The 20,441-nt window shown below is 32.8% G+C and overlaps 1 protein-coding gene across 2 annotated transcripts; it reads right to left on the minus strand.

Annotated features, from left to right (window-relative positions):
- Positions 1 to 5,331: 5,331 nt before the first annotated feature.
- LOC138139952 (inner centromere protein A-like) lies at positions 5,332 to 19,054 on the minus strand. 2 transcript variants are annotated; one of them, XM_069060571.1, is made up of 8 exons: positions 18,772 to 19,054; positions 8,475 to 8,730; positions 8,263 to 8,424; positions 8,097 to 8,204; positions 7,037 to 8,047; positions 5,719 to 6,985; positions 5,515 to 5,665; positions 5,332 to 5,458 (listed from the first exon to the last, which is right to left on the minus strand). In XM_069060571.1, the coding sequence occupies exons 2-8, from the start codon at positions 8,700 to 8,702 to the stop codon at positions 5,452 to 5,454; spliced, it is 2,934 nt and encodes a 977-aa protein (XP_068916672.1). In that variant the 5' UTR covers positions 8,703 to 8,730; positions 18,772 to 19,054; the 3' UTR covers positions 5,332 to 5,451. The 2 variants fall into 2 exon arrangements, with proteins under 2 accessions (XP_068916672.1, XP_068916671.1); XM_069060570.1 differs by having other exon boundaries at positions 5,332 to 5,665.
- Positions 19,055 to 20,441: the final 1,387 nt, after the last annotated feature.

Raw genomic sequence — 20,441 nt, forward strand, 5'->3', positions numbered from 1 at the left:
TGCGCAGAATTTGAATTCGTCATGCTAAATGAGCTGTTATAACAGATTCTCGTCGGCAATAGAGAAATACTTCGATAGTCGTTTTTGTCGAAGAAAGATCCATCATAAAATTGCATAAACATTTTTACAGCCTTTAAGATCAACCTGAAACAAACAGAAAAGCTAAAGTCTAAAGCTGTTTCTTGAGACATTTTGTTAAATTACTGGCGGCATAGTATTTCAAAGAGATGATCCGAAATTTGTCAGCCTCTCAATAAATTTTTAAAAGGGGGTCGGGGAGCAAACAAGGGCAACAACTAGAAAATACGCTGCAATAAAACACGTGTACGGCAAATTTGTCTCTTGTACACTACCGATGACGTGGGCGCACCAAATCAGTCGAAGTCGAATGCGAACTGTGGTACAGGAAACAAATAGTGCGTTGTATTCTTTGCGAAGTGGGCTTTCAAACGAGGTGTCACTTGGCATACCCTTCCATTTAAAAAAAAAAAAGTTAGGAGTGGTTGCGAGCTTCCAGGAGCAGATGCGCAAAAACCATATGCGCCAAAATATGGGCAGGGAAAAACAAAAATCGACCTGTTTCGGAATTTTTTACGAGAATCACCTACATATTTCCAAGTTATGAATTTTATTCCAGTTAAAGTTTCCACACTGTATTTGCACCACTGCCGGACGGTTAGATGGTTTTCAATATAAACATTTTTAAATGAAGTTTTTATAAAACTTGACATTGTCAACTTGTAATCATTGAAGAAAATATTTTTTTCAAACATCGTGGTTTAAGTCATCTATTCCTAAATTGTAATAGATTAGTATTATGTACTTTTTTGTGTGTGATGGCAAGCTCGAAATGGTTTACTTATTTTACTCAGATAGACCAGCAACAATTCGTTTAGATTAGAACATAACATTTAAATGGTTTTTTCAGTGTTTTGCGCTTTTCTAGAAAATCAAGAGTAAAATTATGATGTTTACCATTAAAATAATGACCTTGAAAAGTAGAATGCAACAGTAAAAAATTCAATATCATTCCGTTGCATTAAGGAACATATGGTCGATTGAATTTGTTTATTGCAAGAAAAATGAAATACGTTTTTCAGTTTTTTGGGTTTCTCTAAAAAATGAAGGTTAAATTATGATGTTTATAGTCTCAAGGAAGCGTCTTGAAGAGTGCAAAATTCAATGCCAAAGCTTCTAAGGGGGATATGCAAAAAAAACACTATCCCTCCTCTTTAAGGTACTTCTTTAGAGCCGAAAAAATTATACCTTGCTCAATTTCGAGAAATTGCCAAAACTAAAAAAAATATATTTTTTTGCACATAGGGCGATGATTCTTGCGACAGTGGAGTATTTTCGCCGAATTCTATTGGGTGATTCAAAATGATTGTGGATAAATATGGCAACTATGCAAGAAAATTTATGTGGCAACTGTGTAGGTGGGGTAGAGATGAGTGAGTTGACACTACATATTTGTATGACATTTCATATGCGTGCCTTTATTTTTTTATTTCATTGCACGTTGACTTGACAATTTTCAAAATTGCGCGACAATGAACTGTCAAAGAAATGTCAACTCTATCCCACCCACACAGTTGCCATAAGGAAATTTTGACATTGACAATTTATTGTTTAAAAAAAAGGACTATAATGTAAATATTACAAAAATAATAATTGTTTCGGTAGGTCTTGGGCAAGAGCCGAGCGCGGGGAACAGAGCGGTGCGGGAGGGTGATCCAGGTTTACATTTCTAATGGTTAGAGATTTTGTTGCGACGTTAGTTCTTTAATCATAACTCAATTAATATTCCCTCAAAATTATAATAATAAACACCATCGTAATCAGAGAATATCTGTCTTTAGTTCTTAAAGAACACATTTTTTCGATTTGAGGCTTAGTTTTCGAGCAATGGAGTGAGAAACGTAAAAACACGGCAAAATTGACGAATTTTTGGCGAGCGTCGAACAGAGATACAGGCATTTGAATTTTATTCTTTCCATAAGACGCAATACATTTTTGAAAATTGTTTATTTTTTTACAACCAAACGGCTACAGAAAATATTACAAAGTTTCTATCAAAAAAAATACTTGAACACCGGCTATCCGATAAGCTACGTAACTCGAAAATTTTGAGTAACGCCCTTTTGCACACAACAATTTTTGAACTTTTTTTTTTTTGGAAGTTCACCTATACATGACCAATCGATTTAGCAAGGTGTCAGCTTCTTGTCATTAACTGCCGACACGACGAACTTTTTAAGCCTCCGAGTTCTGTTAGTCGGAAAGCCAGCGAATATTTTTGTCATTTCATTTCGCGACGAGAATTTTCAATTATAATTCGTATCATGCGACTTGGCAATCATGGAGCTGACTATCTGGCACCAGTGCGTTAAAATGAAGCGCCAGGCATTACCATCTAGAACACAATAATTGTTTTTGATCGTGACGTCACAGTAAAGGCTTTATCGAAGGATATAGTGTTTTACGCTATTACAATAATAAAAAAAACTCCAACAGAATCAACAAAAAAATTATAGGTTACCATTTGAAAAAGAAAAGTTGCCCATTGCCCATGGGTAGATGGTATAAAAATTGTTTGTAGTGTTTTTAGAGCTATTTCGTTTCCTGTATATTTTTTTTCATTTGAATCATCAATAGCAAAGTTATAGCATGGGCCGATTTTTTAAGACAGCATTTTAAAAATTTTTAATTTTTGTAAAATTTTCCTTGGATCCTTTAATATTTTTATTTACACCTGAATCATAATCTCTGTTCTTGACACTAAAATGCGTCCACAATCGGCCCAAAGCTTTAAAGTCGCTTAGATAACAACGTCGATAAACTATCTCTCTCGGACTTATGTATACGCATAAGACTTTTTTGTCGCACTTATTTAAAATTTTTATTCGCGTCGGATAATTATTTAAAACCGTCGTATTCGTCTGGATTTTTGCACATATTTTTTATATTAATTAGTAAATCTGCCACAAAAATTTCAGAGTGCCTAAAGTACATTTTTTGCGTATATTAAAAAAATGACTTTGGGGTGATCGGGGCGTACTTTAAAACCGCCCAAATAATCTGGGATTTTTATTTCTGTATTCTATAAATGCTAAACTAAAAAAATTAATATGATTTCAAGTTGCCTAAAGTATCGATATTTTTTGGGATTAATTTTTTGTCAATGTCATATGCTGCGCAGTACTAAAATAACCGCAAACACCCTTAGCGACTCCTGATTACAGATTCACTAATATTGAAATAGTACTATTTTTTAAATTTCTAATTGTCTACAATACCTTCCCTAAATTCGTCATCAGCTCTCCTACTAATAGATAGCTAATTTGCGACTTCAGCGGTGGGCACTGTTGCCAGATAGTTACTTCCATGATTGCCAAGTCTTGTACCTCCAACGATATAAAATTTTCGTGGCGAAATAAAATGAGAAAAATATTCGCTAGTGCTCTCCGACTAGTAGCGGACTCGGAGGCGCAAAAAGTTCATCGTATGGGCAGTTAATCGCAAAAAGCTGACACTTTGCTAAATCGATTGATTATGTATTGGTGAACTTCCAAAAAAAAAGTTCAAAAATTGTCGTGTGCAAAAGGGCGTTACTCAAAATTTTCGAGTTACTTAGTTTATCGGATAGCCGGTGTTCAAGTATTTTTTTTGGTAGAACCTTTGTAATATTTTCTGTAGCCGTTTGGTTGTAAAAAAATAAACAATTTCCAAAAAAGTATTGGGTCTTATGGGAAAAGCAGAATTGAAATGGCTGTATCTCTGTTCGACGCTCGCCAAAAATTCGTTAATTTTGCCGTGTTTTTACGTTTCTCACTCCATTGCTCGAAAACTAAGCCTCAAATCGAAAAAATGTATTCTTTAAGAACTAAAGACAGATATTCTCTGATTACGATGGTGTTTATTATTATAATTTTGAGGAAATATTAATCAAGTTATGATTAAAAAACTAACGTTGCAACAAAATCTCTAAGCGATTAGAAATGTAAACGTGGATCACCCTCCCGCACCGAAACAATTATTTTGTTTGTAATATTTACATTATAGTCCTTTTTTTAAAACAATTGTCAATTACAAATTTTTATTGACGATCGATTTTTTGATATAAATCTTAAGTGATTCAACATTTTAAAAAGTTATGTAAAAATTACATTTTTAAGACTTGGGTTATTGCATGGAATTTTTCTATTCACCGTCTAAAATATCTGCATTTTCAATTTCACAAAAATCCGTTGAAAATAACCGAGATATTAGTCTCGAAAAGTCTTAGCTGAGACACCCTGTATATATATAGGCTTATGATAAAGTAGGTAATGGACAAAAGTCATAAAACGCTCAGTATTGATTTTTGAAAAAAATGCAAAAACACGTCAAACAGTTTTTTAAATTCTGCATCTTTTAACTTATATAGAAAAAAAATTGGGTCAAATTTGTGAAAGTTATGACGGCATTAATATTTTTTCCAAATGAGAAGCTACGATTCCGATTAGATTATTATTATTTGACAGAACTTATTTTTCTGGATCATAAAAATCTAGTTTAAGTAGGGATTACATAAAAAAATAAATAAACAACGAAATAAACTTGATTTTAATAATAACTAATAAATAAATTAAACAACACTTTAAAGCAAGAATTTACTCTAAAAACGGTTTGACGTGCTTTTGCATTTTTTCCAAAAATTAATACTATACAGATAAACAAGTTCTTAAAAACTAATTTTTTGCGTAAATGTAATTACTAAAAGAGCAAACATATACATCATCCTCTAAACCCAAAACAATCAAATACAGTGAACCAACAAAGTTCGTACATAATCTTAATTGGATTTATCTGCACTATATTGCCAGAATATTATATGTAGTAAACAAGTGTGTTTTATTACATGTGTAACACTTAAATTCTTGTTATTTTCTCTTTTTAATTTTATGGATTTTGGGAACGAAAGATTGTCTTCTTTAATATTACATCATTCTAATAATTCTAATAATACCTATGTATGTAATTGTAAAATTTTTTTAGTTATTACCTATTTGTATTTAGCTGTATTTGTATTTATTTATAGTCAAATCATTTTTCTTTTGTAAATTCTGTATAGATATTTCACAATTTACCAATGTCAAAGAGTAAGGAATAGTTCCTTACTCTTTGCCAATGTCTTATTAGGTTGTGAAAGAGCCATCTGTTTGTCTGCTTCCTCAATAAGCGAGGATTTCTGTAATTTGTATGTACATTGGTTATATATTTTGTACTGTAGATAGAGTGTAAGGTAAAATGTTTATTATATATACACACGAAAAATCAAATAAATAGAAATTGTAATTTTGAGATTTTATTATTATTTTATCGTATATACAAATTTTATATTTGAATGAGTAAATTGTTAAAATAGGTACATAGGTACAATAGATTAAGTTGACTTCATTATAAAACACATTAAAACCTGTAAGTAAGTGAAACAAAATCAATAAAGGTCAGTGTAAACGATGCCAAACAAACCTTGTCATTGGAGCATATTTGTTATGATACATTCTAGGTGAATTGTTTCTGGATTGAGAATCTTCCGAATAACTACTTCCCCCAGATCTTGTACTTTTAACCCCGTGAGCAAAATCTTTTCTATAATTCGTACCACTAGTTTTATTAGAACCTGAAACCCCAATCGTGAACCAGACAAGTCTAAATTTTGGTTCCGTCACAAACCTTGTTTCGCTTTTGGCATATTACACGTAACTTGTGGATGAACAGTTGTTGTTTTGGTATGATTTACTTCATTCAGGTCACTTAAGTAACGAGTACTGCCTGTATATTCCTTATACTCCCTTTGAGGGTGCCGGTACTCTGATAAAACTTGCGTCACTTGAGCTTTAATTCTTGTGTCTTCGCTGCTTTCAGAACTAGGTCTCTGCTTGCTTTGATGGCCATTTCCCGCGGTACTTTTCTTGTTTTTCTGGTAAACCTTTTTCGTTTGATCTGCTTTGTGGGGAGGAAGCGAGGGAGAGGAGGTTGCCGACGAGGACACAGCTCCATCGGGTTCCGGCCGCACCTCGTCCTTCGACTCTAAATTTGGAGGTAAACTAGTCCACGTCACATCGTCCATAGAAAACAGACGCAGCTGTTGTCGAATACTCGCTTTTTCCCGCGCCCTCTTCTTCTGAAACTCTTCCTCGACCTTCTGCATTGCTTCTAGCTCCCTCAATCTTTGCTTCTCTTTTTTTTCTGCTTCGCGAGAAAGTTTCTCGGCGAGACGCCTTCGTTCAATTTGCCTGACAGTACTCTGAAACGTGAAACGTTTGGGTTTCCGGCTCCACTTTTTGGTGTCTTCGAAGGTTCTGGGGGGATCTTGCAAGTCTTCAGGTTCGGGTTCTGACGATGATTTAATTTCATCATTAATGTTTTCGCAAGATTTCGAAAACACAGATAATCGACGATTACTTTTAGAACGGTCTGCACTTTTTGATCTTTCACGTAACTCGTCTTTGGTTTTGGATCTGGCGTGGCGATGATCTTGAAAATTATCAAATTCTGGTAGGTACATGAGGCGACCTGCACTTTTCGAATTTGGCACTAAGAGTTGGTCTTTTTCTTCGGATTTGTTAGAATTTTTCATCTCAAGAGAATTAAAACCGTTATTTAAAGAATTTGGAGCAGATTTACTAAGAAACCAATTGTCACTTTGATCTTGATTTGGTTGCATAAGATCTTTTTTACTTCCTAAAGTTCCAAGAACTCCAGACACTGACCGTTTGAGTTTCTGTAAACCTGTATATGCAGTGTTATCAGACATATACGCTGATAAATGATTGTCTCGTGGTAACGATAAACTAAAAACGTGCGGTTTGTTGCTGTATTTTGTTTGGCGCGATTTATAACTTGAATTTTCGTTGTTCAGTCCTTCTTCCATACTAGAATCATCACCAAGGTCCTGTTGAGGAGTCCACGAAATTCCCTGATTTTGCGATGGAGGAATCTACAACAAAACATTAATTTCCTGTCGCTAACCGCAATAAAACGTCGTTACCAAAAGGCTGTTGCGGGAATTCATGATAGCTTCTGGACTGTCATCATACCCTGTAGGTCCGGCGTCTCCCGAAATTCCCGAATCCCCAGACTTGTCATTGTTGGATCTTTGACCTATTTGCATTGTTGGAGGTGGAGGTCTCGAATATTTCTCTATTCGATCTTCTACGAAACCAGGGATATCATCGCTAGCTATTGTGCTAGCTGCAGGATTGATATCAACTGTTGACAGGAGTCGCCAAGCCGCAGCAGGTGAAAATCTAGGAATTTCCAATTGCTTTTTGGGTAAAATTGGCCGCAGCTGTAGGTCGATACCGTTTCTGACACCAGTGTGATTCTCATCTATTTCGATTTCACTGGAAATGTCAGATTCGGATGAGTTGGCAATTTTTTGAATATGTGTCAAGGAGTGAAGATTCGACGCGAAATGATCAATAATGTTGTTGTGGTAGTCATCATTGTCGAGAGCTTCGTCCATTCCAAAATAGAAAGTCTTGGGTTGATCCTTGCTTTTGTCGCGTGTTGCTCTAGGTGGTGACTGGTCAGGAGACGAAGACTCCTTTCCAGAACCATCCCCACGAACATCATCACTTGTCTTTTTTTCCTCAACAGTTTCCATTTGCTTCAGTTTTTGTCTGATATTTTCCTTTTTATGTATATTGTGATCGAGGGTTTTCAATTTTTGTTTATTATTTCTATTATTGATTTCTGTGATCGTATTGTCCGTTGAGGCGCGGGTGTGTCTTAAACGTTTAGTAACCTCCTTTAGTTCCTGATGGAAGTTTGGTGTAATCATTTCAGGAAGGGACAATCGATTCGAACGTAAATCCCCATTTTTCTCTCGGTCTCTTATTTGAACTATTTCTTCGTGTTTCTCTAAAGACTTACGTTTATATACAGGACTAGAATAATTCTTTTTTGTTTCGGCTCGCGTTTTAAAAAGACGAGTTCGCCGGGTTGGCCCGTTCTCTCCACTCGAATTCTCCTCCCAATCCAACTGGGATTTTTCTACCTACCAACAAAAAATACAAAAAGTTGACCACGAAGATCTTTTTATTTACCATTTCCAAATTGGGAGGAGGTGGAGCCTTATATTTCTTTTTTCCTCTTGTTCGTTCCTCGATTGCTTTTGACTGTCGAAGATCAGGTTCCGACCCAAACTTTTTCACCTGAAAATAGTGTAACAAAATCAAAATTAACTCCCATTCGCTACATGGAAAACCGTACATGTTCTCTATAAGCGCTGTGGTTAAAACCGTTCTGAAAATGTTTGTAGTCCATGGCTTGGGTATATCTAGACCCAGATTTGTGTAAAGGATCTCTTTGATTGGGGAGATAGGTCCTTGGAGGTTTCTCATTACAAATAAATTCTTCAGATGGGCTCCCATTCTGCAAGTTAACTTTTAAATTGCGAACAACACTAATGTTCAGAGATTTACCTCTCGCAAGGATAGGCGATGCTGGTGTTGCCTTCCAGTGAGCGTCCCTCCAGACTGAAGAATTTCTCCATTATTAGTTGGTCGTAATTTTTGGCGCGCATCTCGCTCTGGAAGAACTTTGTTTTGGTGTAAGCGGGGTTGTGTTCTTGGAAATGAATGTGCCCATTGTTGTTCCTCGGATAGTGGACGTTGAGTAATTTGGCCAGTTTGGCTACCGATATTTCCCATAATTCCTCAGTACTAATCCCGACATATTCTGAAAATAAAATACATTTCAACACCGAAAGTCTCTTATGGTGTTGCTAATACCAATAATTACATTAGGAAGATAAAACTATGAGTCGTGGTGAAGCCATCAGCATTTATATAACTTCGTAATAACATTACATAAGAATTTTATCTATGGCAGATTTCCTAATAAGTGGACACTTTTGACTTTGAGAAATTCACAAAATTTAATTAATGATTATAATTTGCACTTTCTATCCTGTTTAATTTATTCAGTCTGTAAACGTTTCATAAACATTTACGCTTTTACATGTTCACTTATAATTTCTCTGCTCCAGGCATCCCTTCTTCGTTATGTGAAATTCACTGTTACAAAATGCGGATAAACATATTTACTCCACAGTTATTAACTGTAATTGCTCTTCACGATAATATGTACTGACGTTAATTCAACAATTTATACAGGATGTCCAAAAAAAAGACGAGTCCATAACTCCCTTATTTATAAGAAAATTTTAACTATTTATACACCAAATTAAATGGTTGTGAGTAAGCTACAAAAAGGCCTAATAAATTCATGTATAGTCCCAAGGGCTTCAATGGTAAACTGTCAAAAAAAAAATTTCAAATGGGAACATATACTTTTTTTTAGTAATTCTGATAGAGATTTTCATTCTGAAAACAATCGTGTATCACAAGTATACACTTACATGACAAAAAACAAAAAAAAAAGTTAAAAAACGCTACTATCGCCATGCGCTCCATTTTGCGCTAAACATTGACGTCGTCTTTGCGCAATCCCTATGTCATTATTTGTCATTTGTTTTTCCAGCTAATTTAATTTGGTTATTACACTGTAACGCAATGATAGCTTCTCGCTTGGTGCTCGTCATTTGTTTCAAAAGTTAGTGTTATTTTTTTCAGAATAAAAATCAGAATTTCTAAAAAAAAATATATGTTCCCATTTGAAAAAAAAAATTTTGACACTTTAACCTTGAAGCCCTTATGTGGGCCATCTTGCAGCCTATTTACAACCATTTAATTTGGTGCATAGGTAATTAAAATCGTCCGATAAATAAGGGAGTTATGGGCTCGTCTTCTTTTTTAGGGACACCCTGTATATTAATCTCATTGTGAGTAAAAAAGAGTAAATAGAACACAAGAAGATGGGACGGAGATATCTGCAATTTTTTTCAAGCCATCTGTTTTCTTATTCATGTAATTTGATTTATTAAGAAGAAAATGTTTTAATAGACAATACTTCCTAGTTTTTGATTTCATAATACGTCAATCTTTTATTAATGCTTTTAAAGTATTCAAATTTTCCATTGCATAGTCTCGTGTATTCAACCACCTTGAAATTTATGTCGGTAAATATAAGTATTCAAAAAATAAACATCACAAAGATAAAATTTTGTAAAAACTACCCATCCAAATCCTTAAAGGTATTATACCTTATCAAGATCTTGTATACAATATTTTTTTAGAATGTATTTCACTATTTAAAGTCATCGCCGTCAGTAATGAATCAGAAATTTTAAAATATTATGAAATCAAATTTTTCATTCTACGATTTGATATTTCACAAAGTGTGAGTTAATGTCAAACTAATCTTTTTTTAATATCAAACTATAGAAAACCTTCGCTTGTATTTTAACGTTTTTGTGATTATAATACTCAATTCAAGAGAACATAAAAGGTCAAGTGCTAATTTATGTACGGATATAAATAAAAAAATACTCGTATGTTTTATCAACGTAGACTTGTATCGGGTGTTCATTTAAATTCATCCTCAAAGTAAGCGTTGAAGAGGCGTTGTGAACGCACCATGGATTACGGATCATATATCAGCTGTTTAAATCTAACCTCATTTTTAGCGTTGTTTGTTGTTAGTGTTTTTATTCTGCAGACTGGCGCGTGGTGCGTTCACATTCGACTCTTCAACGCCGCCTTTGAGGATAAATTAAATGAACACCTGATTCCTATTCTTCGTCAAATGTGATTATACAGGTGTCCCAAAATTGGCGTACAAACTACTTACTAACTTATCAAGGATGTTTAAATGTACATGAAAAAAATATGGAAAAAATGTTTCCGACAAAAAAATCAATTATTTTTATTATTATTATTAACGGTAATACAATGTAAACAAAGATATATTCGTACATTATTACCTTGCAATGTTACCGTAGTGGATTAAAAATAATTTTTACGATTTCCAAAGCCTCTAAATTCTTTATTAAGCACGATTATATATTGGTAGTGAGTGATCTTGTACTATGTGATAATATGTACGATCAGAGGTAGCTGTCATGACAATTTCATACATGTACCTCAAAATAACTGATCTGTTAAGTGCCACTTTCAAACACCCCCAAATCAGCAAATAAGTCCAATAGAATTTTTTTAACATTTTTCTGACGTTTCCGGTAATCTATTCTACACCGTAGTGCACCGTTAGTACGCCATTTTTGGGACACCCTGTATAAATTCTGTTGTTCCCTATTGTAGTTTATGAAGGCCACATAAGCTTATTCGACGAGGAGAAAAGTTTCATGAATTGGCGAGTTCTTTCTCTGGTTAAAATTAACACACGTATTTAAGATGCACCCTGTATATATGTACTGTTTTGCTTCATTTAAATACATAACAATATTGTTACTAGAGGTAATCAAAAGAAAACTGATTAACTAATTTGTTAGTTGGCTCTATTGAAAAATACAAATACGAAGCTGACAAGATTTTTTTAAATTTCATATGGGAGTAAAAATATACAGGTATGTAGGTACAAGGATTTCTCTTTCTTCATGTGATAAATTAATAAAGAAAACAAAAAATCAAAATAGCAATGACCAAGCAACATTGAAATGAATTATTTTTAATACACACTTTCACCTAGTAAATTTACAAACGATATTCAATGTCATTTGTAATACAGCAGCAAATCGCAATATAGTAAAAAAAAAGGACAAAAAACTTGTGTGGTTTAATGTTAACTATGGCTATTAGTGATATGTGGTAGTATAATTGTGGTGTATGTAGTCGTAACAATACGTATAATAAAATAAATCACGAAAGGCCTTCGATTAAAAACATTTCTGAAAATAAATTTGTTGCAAGTCTGAAACGAAATAATCAATTGTCGTTTTGAATTTTATATTAGATGAGTATTTCTAAAATATAAGGGTTGGTGTGCGACGCGACCTTCACTGGCATATGCTTCAAAGTCGGAGGAATTTTGCAATATACGCAATATCACGAAAAAAATGTATGCTAAGGGAAGGAAACAAAAATCAATCCTTACTTCACACGTAAAACATAAAAAAAAATTACAACCGTTTATATAGTTTGGCACTAAGATATTGACATTACGATGCAATGTAGATTTATGCGACGATAAGTAGGTCGTATTTATTAATAATTTAAATGACATTTCAGTCACGAATCAGTAATTATCAACGTATTACGATATTGATAAAGTGTCGTTTGTAATTCCTAACTTAACTTAAAATTAAAAACTGTATTCTATCAAGAATTTGCACTTGAGTTAACAATATTTATTGACGAGGCGATTATGTAATATTTTTTGTGATTATCTGGATTTTTTCTTTCAAGTGACAACGTTACAATTGAATTACTTTTGTACAGGTTTTTAAATTGACAAATTGTACTAAAACTAAGTAAATAAATATACTTTCACTGCTTGTATGGAACAATTGTTCGTCAAAACCTTACCTGAGGAATATTAGTCAGAATAGAAATTTTACTTTTAGTTTTGTTCTATTGTTTAGTGTGTGAATTTTTGCGAATGATGTGAAAAACTAAACCACATTTTTTCTCAAACTTTTCGTATCTATGTACTTTTATATTTAAATTAATTGCTACTTAACTATGTGAATCATAACTATTAAGGACTATCCACATGGATATTTTATTAGTGATATGTATTTTTGAATACAATTTAATTTTTCAAAAATTGCGAGATAATTACATTTTTTTGAAAAAATTAGCATATTGCATTATGTCTGTTCCATAAGTTTCTCTTTGTAACTACGAAAAACTTCAAAACTGTCTGTACAATATTTTATCTTTTACAAATGTGAATATTTTCGTCACAATGTTTCAAAAAAATTGGACGTCATTCTAAAAACAAGACAATAATTGTGTTTCCGATTTTCATTTCCAGTGTCATGTTATGACATAATGATAAATTAACTCATAATTATATACAGGGTGTGTTTCAAATATGTGTGTTAATTTTAACCAGTGAAAGAACTCGACAATTTATGAAACTTTTCTCTATAACATTTTGCAAAAATCGCAAAAGTTTTCCAAGATTTTTTGCCCCCATTTTTTACCAAAGGAGCCGTTTTGTGTGTTTAACTAGTCTCTATTTTTTTGTAACCATGCAATTTTAATTTTAATTATTTAATTTTTTCTATAACGATGTAACTTTTTTGACAGGGTTCCGTTTCTATAACAGCAGAAAAATTTCGCCCTTACTCATAGGCAAGTGATGGCTAATTTATTCCAAATTTTAAATCAATTTGTTACAATTTTTCGTAAAAAATTCAAATAGAAAAAACGTTTCATTTAACAACCTCTGCTACGTGTTAAAATTAACACACGTAATTTAGATACACCCTGTATATAAATTAATTTCTTTTCTCTTTTCGGTACCAAAGTAATAGACCTTTGGTACCAAGGATGAATATAATTACGATCATACAAAATTCAATTATTTGAAGCAATCACTTTGACTACGTTTTTATGTATTTGTTTCTTAATAATTAAGTCAAAGAGGAACGTAAGTAAACTAATTATTTTTCATTATTAAAAATTTCTCACTGCTTATGAGGCAATTTAACTTTTATTGCAAACTGTGTGAACAAGAATGCAGCAGAGGAAAAAACTTGGTGTTGCGTCATAGGTCAGATGTTAAAAATTTACCGATTACATCTCGGTGAAAAAATGAAGTAGTCCCAATAATTTTACTTCGTGGTTTAATTGTCACATATTGGTGCATTCTGATACACATCTGGTGTAGCCTTGGAGTAGAAAGTGATGTTTATATCACACTATACATATAAAAATGTCGAAGACAGTGTGCAACTAACGTTCTTTGCCAATTGTAGAGGTTAACAACTATTTAAAGGAAAAATATGCGGTCGTTTGCTAAACAGCTTTTAAAAAATCTCGGTCATAAAACTTCTGGCCAAGCAGCTACCAACAATTACAATTTTAATATTTTTTTAATTGAGTTCTTGAAATATATAGTTCTTGAAAAATATGGTTTTCATTTTTTTTGACTTAATCAGAGCGACCTCACCACTTGCTTTATAAATCACAAGATTAAATTGCTAAAAGTTAAAACTCAGAATTTTTTCCTTTGCGATATTTTTTTGACATGTGCCACACCTGAAATAAAATTTAATGTTTGATTTTAAAATAATGGTTTCGAGTTGTAATTAAGAGAAAGGCCCTTCTTCGTTGCAAACTATAACTTCATTGATATGTGCAAACAAGATCGAGGTCACTAATGGGAAGAGAAATTATGTTCAACAAATGTTTATTCAATTAAATCTCTACCACGGACAGAAAACGACAAAACAATAAATAGTTTACGAAGAAAAATTTAAAAACGAGAAATCCAACAGATATTTCAACGGTCATGCTAATCACGATAATTACAATAATACACCACATGTTATCATGTTTACTAATTCATATGCAGATAGCTGATTATCACTAATTTAATAAATGCCGCAAGTCAAGATATTAGCATTATTCTTTAAAAATTCTATTTTTTCACAATCTATAATGAACGTTTTCTTCGCTACTGATTTTGACCATTCCAAACCCACCGGAAGCTGACTTTCTTCACTTTTACCATAACCTTGATTTGTTTAAATGAATGTGTAAGAAATTTTTGGCAGGTAAAACTGTATCAGGTCTTTCTAATTGATCGTAAATTATTTTCCGCGTTAATTGATCCGCGATTTTAAGACACCTAGCAATTTCAGCACAGTTAGGTTCTTTCTTTACATAATACTCATTCCTCTAATGGTAAGGTCTTGTGCCGAAGGTTGTTAACCCCGCGAGGACTTTTGGTTAAAAATCTACACCCGGATAATTTTCAATTTTTTAAAATTAACAGTAATGCTCAGTTTTCTTTCTTATTTATTGATAAGAGGTGATATTTTAACAACGTCTAGATACTTTTCCCTATTCAGTAAATACGAAATTAATTAATTTTCAAAAACAATGAAGCTATTACATTCACACGTTATAGTAGTAAATGGTTGATCTTCTTTTTATGGTATGCTTAAAAACAATAGTAGTTTCTACGCCTGCCGCCTACTGAATTAGGTTGACTTTTTTTTGGAAAAGTGAAATCAAACATGTCTCAAGGCCAGAATTTATGACCTGAATTGAGATTTTTACCAAATGATCGATATTGTCATTAATGTGGGTCATATGTTTTAGGTATCTGTATTTTGGTAACTTTCATTTGTTACCTCAGGCTAGTAACACACCTTTAAAGTGAGAGTATTTGAAAACATCTTATGACCCAAATTAAAACGTCTTTCCCATCATTTACTTCACTTCAGTGTATGTACACCATTTTTATAACTGAAAGGTGACACACCTTCATCTCAAAAACCCGATTCTCACTTTCCAAAAGTTGCAAGAATTTCAATTACATTTTTACAATTGAACTCTGCTTTTTAAACAAGTGATTCATTTTTACTGGCAAAAATCAACAATGTCTTCCATGCTGTAAATACCGTTCAATTGAATTTTTGGGGAACCTCTGCTAACACTTTTTCTATCATATTGATTAACATATTTATAAAAAAAAAAATAAAGCCCAAAACATACAAAGGCAAGTTTTTTTGCAATTCACTCTATACAGGGTGAAATTGATATACATAAGTATTAAAACCCTAGGACCTAGGATCTTCAGACCATTTGTGAAAATCACGTGCATTCAGTTTTTCGCTATACCTCCCCATGAGTGCGCCACTGATATTACGTTAGAAAGAATAGTATGACTAAAAATGTATCGAGTGCAACGCAAAAACAGGTGCAAATTTAAAGTGTTTTTTGGACTATTTCATTCATACTAAGATTTTGTGTTCTGTTTTTAAAGCGTTTTCGCCGCTACTCATTTTTCGATTTATTAGAGCTTCCAGAAGCGTCTTGTTTGGGATGGAATTAAGTTAAATTTCAAAATGTTTAGCCACATTTTAGGTTTACTCACTTATTAAAGATACTATGGTTTGTATATTTTGATGCATTTCAGTTTCACCCTGTATAACATTTTGAAAAAATGCTATTGTAAATTTATCCGAGCTAGGTTATGAGACCACTAAATTAAACGATGTAATTGCAGCCGATTCATTTTCTTTAAACGAAAACTTATTTTAATAACAATATTTTAGTTTCACCATTTCTTATTATATTGTTTGCTTTCTGTTAATGTTAGAATTATTGGTCCTGTTCTTATTGTTACGTAGTTTTTTCGTTAGAATTGCTTTGTTAATGTACAATACAAATAAAAATATTCCTATATAGTCGCTCATTAATTTAACACAACATTAACTTTAACGGTTCTAGTGGTTACAAGTTGTTGACATAACATCTAGAAAAATTTTCAAAATTTGTTACATAATACATTTAATGGACGGTTTACATAAATAAATTCCTTCAACGTGAAACAAGAACAACATATATAAAATTTTATTTTAAGTGAATTTTTATGTTGAAAATAAATATTTCTTAACGAGACATTTCCACAATTCAATTTCTTTTTTACGTACGTCAATAACGTACCTACAAGTGACGCAACTTTCAATCCACCTGTATAATAAACCTATTGAACATTATCGATAACACTGAACCCAGTGCCTATAAAATTTCTACTAGATTCAGGTCAATTTTGTCGTGACTCGTGTTGGGAATGTTTTTTCATAAAACATTAATTTTGGGGAGTGGCGTACTTTCGTTGAAATTCCTTTTTTCTTGTTTTAATTGAAGTAAATTTTATTCCAGTGTAAGTAGTTTAAAAATCGCTTTTCCCTTCTTCGTTTATGACAAATGTTCACACGTTTATCGATCAAATTTAGGTCAGAGTAGATTTTTTCCCTAAATATATGTAGTAATAAATTAGGAGAATATATTTTATTTGGTAAACGAGCCCCAAGCAAATTATTCGCCGTATAACAAACGTAAGGTAGGATCTTGATAAGGTACAAATTAAATTTAAAATTAAGGACTCATAAATTTAGCAAACCTCACGCAATTCCTCATTTTCCCATTTTTCTCCGGAAAGACGGTCGATTATTGCCCCAAATTAAAAATGGGATAATTGTTATTACTATTACGAAAGTCTAGCATTGTTAGAATAGCCTATAATTACAATATCATTCAAACAAGACGATCTGTTCTTAAAACAATACTTTCTACTTTGCATATCTAACTTATCTTTGTAACAGTTTTGCAATGCAGACTTCGGAGACTTGGTCAATTTATAAATTTTACAATGCCTTATTTAAATCTTAATTGTTTTACAAGTATTAAAACTCTCTACTTGTTCCCACAAGTGCATTCAAATTTCTACTTCCTATGTAACGGAATATCCGTTTTTCATTCCACCGCTAAATTATTTAACAGAAAATGTTCCTCCCGAATTTACAGTTTTTCTTTTTACCCGACACTCATTTCTAGACGCAAAGTTGCCACAACAGTCACTTTTAAAAACCAGACGTTCTATATATTATGCGATGAACGTATGCTTAATTAATTTTTAACTGTACTACAACCAGCCAGTGAAAAATGTATGGATTTAACTCACAAATAAAGGTTAAATATCTTTGAAAGCAATCCCTATCATTTTTTTTTTAATGAATTTTTCCAAAAACCGTCCACACTATTTTAAATTTAAAAATCAAAATCACAGTAAAGGTAGTACTATTGTTATAGTAATGTCTACTCTAACTTTCCATCTTTATTAAAATGTTACTGTTACTGTTTAAAGGAAGACAAAGGAATACCTCGCGCACTGCTCTGCATGTTAAATTAATTTGCTAAATTATCGATAACAAAAAAAATGATCTCAAAACAGTTGTGTACGATTATTTTTATTTTAAGATGCAATTTACTTAAAAACAAAATGTATTTTTTACACAAATCGCACGTTTAATTTTTTCCTGTTTTTCCCTTTTTGGTAAGGTAGGTTTATGGAATTCATTGAAAAACAAATTCAATTTTCATTTCGATCTGTAACGAATGTTTCAATTTCTTACCAAACCATTATAATGGAAACATTTAGCCTCGATAATTTTTTTTAAATTATTTCAATCGGATTTAAATTTTATTGTGTTGTAAATATTGTGACTTTCACAATATTTTTAATCGTCACGTTGGGTTTCCGTCACTAATATTATTTACATTCCGTCATATCGATTTAGTTATGATTCGATTTTTTTCTCCCAAAATTTCTCCAATGCATTTTTTGTCTTTACAAAATTAATTTGGCAAATTGAGCTAATAGAAAGGTGTTCACCAGAAAATTTTAATAATTTTCGGGTCAAGCACACTTGGTGACTGGTTGAATCCTATTGTAAAATTCGGTGCACGTTGATAACAAAAAATTATGTTTATGTATGAGTTAATGTTCTTCTCCATTAGTCCGGATATGAATTTTTTATAATATATTTATCCACAGGCTATTCATTAATAATGAAAATTGAATTAACTCATTTAACATTGTGTACGTGAAAGCTTTTTGTTTTGAAATAAGCAATTTCCAAGTAATACCAAGTAGGTACAGGTACTATTTTGCTTGAGAAGGTGGACTGTTGTTATTAATTAATTAGGAAAAATTTACGGACCGATGAAAATTACGTAGTACGAGATGCTACTCCACGTTTTAATACTCGTTTCTTTTCTAACAGTCGGAGAAGTGGTGAAATTGTATTTTTATGGGTACCACTTTAGCAAACGGTACAGAAATTTTTGAACGTGATTTGGAGATGTCGAACATCCCAGATGAAAATATTCTTACATGTAGCAAGTGCCATCAAAAGTGTCTTCCACAGTACCAAGCGCAGGTCTTCCGCCTTGGTAGTACCAGTAGAGCGTAACTCCTTTGAGTCGGGAAAAGGAAGAGCCGTCTCAATTTCGTGTTTTATATCCACAACACACACATACACACACCCACGCATGCACTCACTGTATGTCAAAAAATTTATTGGTACTCCAGCAGTACTGTTAACATTTTGTTAAGGTAACGCGCGACTTTCGCTCAATGCCTTCACTGAGTGGGTACTGACAGGTAAAAAGTGCGGAATAGCATAGCGGTATTCAGTCTCTACTCTCTTAGATAGAGGGGGATTGGATTAAGGTAGCACCATACCTACGTGGAATGCGGATTGGATTTAAGTACCTGTTTCGTTTGCAGAGGTGTTAGCCGATGCGGCGCCACTACCCTAAAGTTGAGAACATAACATCATACACCTGCAACGGATCTTCGGTTTGACCACGCGTTCAAACCATTTCCGCATACAGCCTACAACCTGTCAGCGAAACTGCGATCAATTGTGAACCATTCTGTTCTCGATTATTTCATCCTTTCGGAACACCGTTTCGCCATTCGATTCTTCGGAAAAATATCAATTACTATTCCGTTTTCGGTATTGTCGCAAATTTATTATAGAACACTTGCTTGTTCTGGTTCTGGTACTAGATAATTTGAAACTCTTCGGAATAAAGACGAGAAACTTTCACGACTGAATTCTTCCTTCATTTACCATCTCTGCTGGTACACTTCCAATTTGAAATTTTATCGAAGCACCGGCTTTATCTGCTATTTCAAAAATTCACTCGGAAATGTAAAAATCACAGAATGTTGAGGAAAAATCCAAAAAATGCATTGAAACAATTTAACTGATCTTGGTAATATGGTGCCGTTATAACTCGATGATCTTTAATTGGATAACTGGTAATGTCTCTCGACATCAAATAAAAATGGTGAAATGACCGATAAATTATCATTTTTCAGTTTTTAGATATTGATTTGATCAAACCGAGTGGTACTATTTTATAGACTCAAAAGTACTGGTACTTTTTTTGTAGAGCAAATTTTTTAATGGATCTTCTGAGACAAGAAGAAGAGAATGCATCATTTAATTTATACAAGTTGCCCTTCTGATTGTAGCTGTTACAAAGGTTACAGAAACAATGCTATAAAACGCGTTATATATAGCAACACGCAACATTGGTCTTGAAATAAAACCAAAGCAAACACATTCTAATTGAGAGATCACGTGATATCATTTTTCATATCAACAATCTCTTCGTCAAAGGAAAAAACAAAATTCCACCGTTGGAAAGTTATTTTTTCAACAAATATATTTTTCTCATTTACTTCGTTACTTAAGTCCTTTTGATATTTTTAATGCAAATGAAACTTTCTGAATAACGAATAACAATTAAAGAGGAGGTAAGCGTAACTTTATGTTTTACGACAATAGTAGAGCCATTATTCACCCCTTAGTCCCGCAAGAGTCGGAAGTTACGTCATCCAATTATTACCTGACAAAACCATAAACCTAAAAACTGAAATTATCGCCCGATAGAAATGGCGAAAAAATTTGAAATAAATGTTGAATTGCCGCATCGTTGTTTACATCGGTAAAGATTATTGTCGACAACAATAATAATAAGTGTTTTGTA

Source organism: Tenebrio molitor, chromosome X, assembly GCF_963966145.1.
Source record: "Tenebrio molitor chromosome X, icTenMoli1.1, whole genome shotgun sequence".
Classification (NCBI taxonomy): Eukaryota; Metazoa; Arthropoda; class Insecta; order Coleoptera; family Tenebrionidae; genus Tenebrio; species Tenebrio molitor.

Excerpts from the sequence above, each read along its gene's own strand:
- LOC138139952 (XM_069060570.1), bottom strand. The coding sequence starts at position 8,702 with ATGGGAAATATCGGTAGCCAAACTGGCCAAATTACTCAACGTCCACTA. Across the intron at positions 8,205-8,262 it reads ACAGCGCTTATAGAGAACAT|GTGAAAAAGTTTGGGTCGGA; the intron begins GTACGGTTTTCC and ends CACTATTTTCAG. Across the intron at positions 8,048-8,096 it reads CTCCTCCCAATTTGGAAATG|GTAGAAAAATCCCAGTTGGA; the intron begins GTAAATAAAAAG and ends TTTTGTTGGTAG.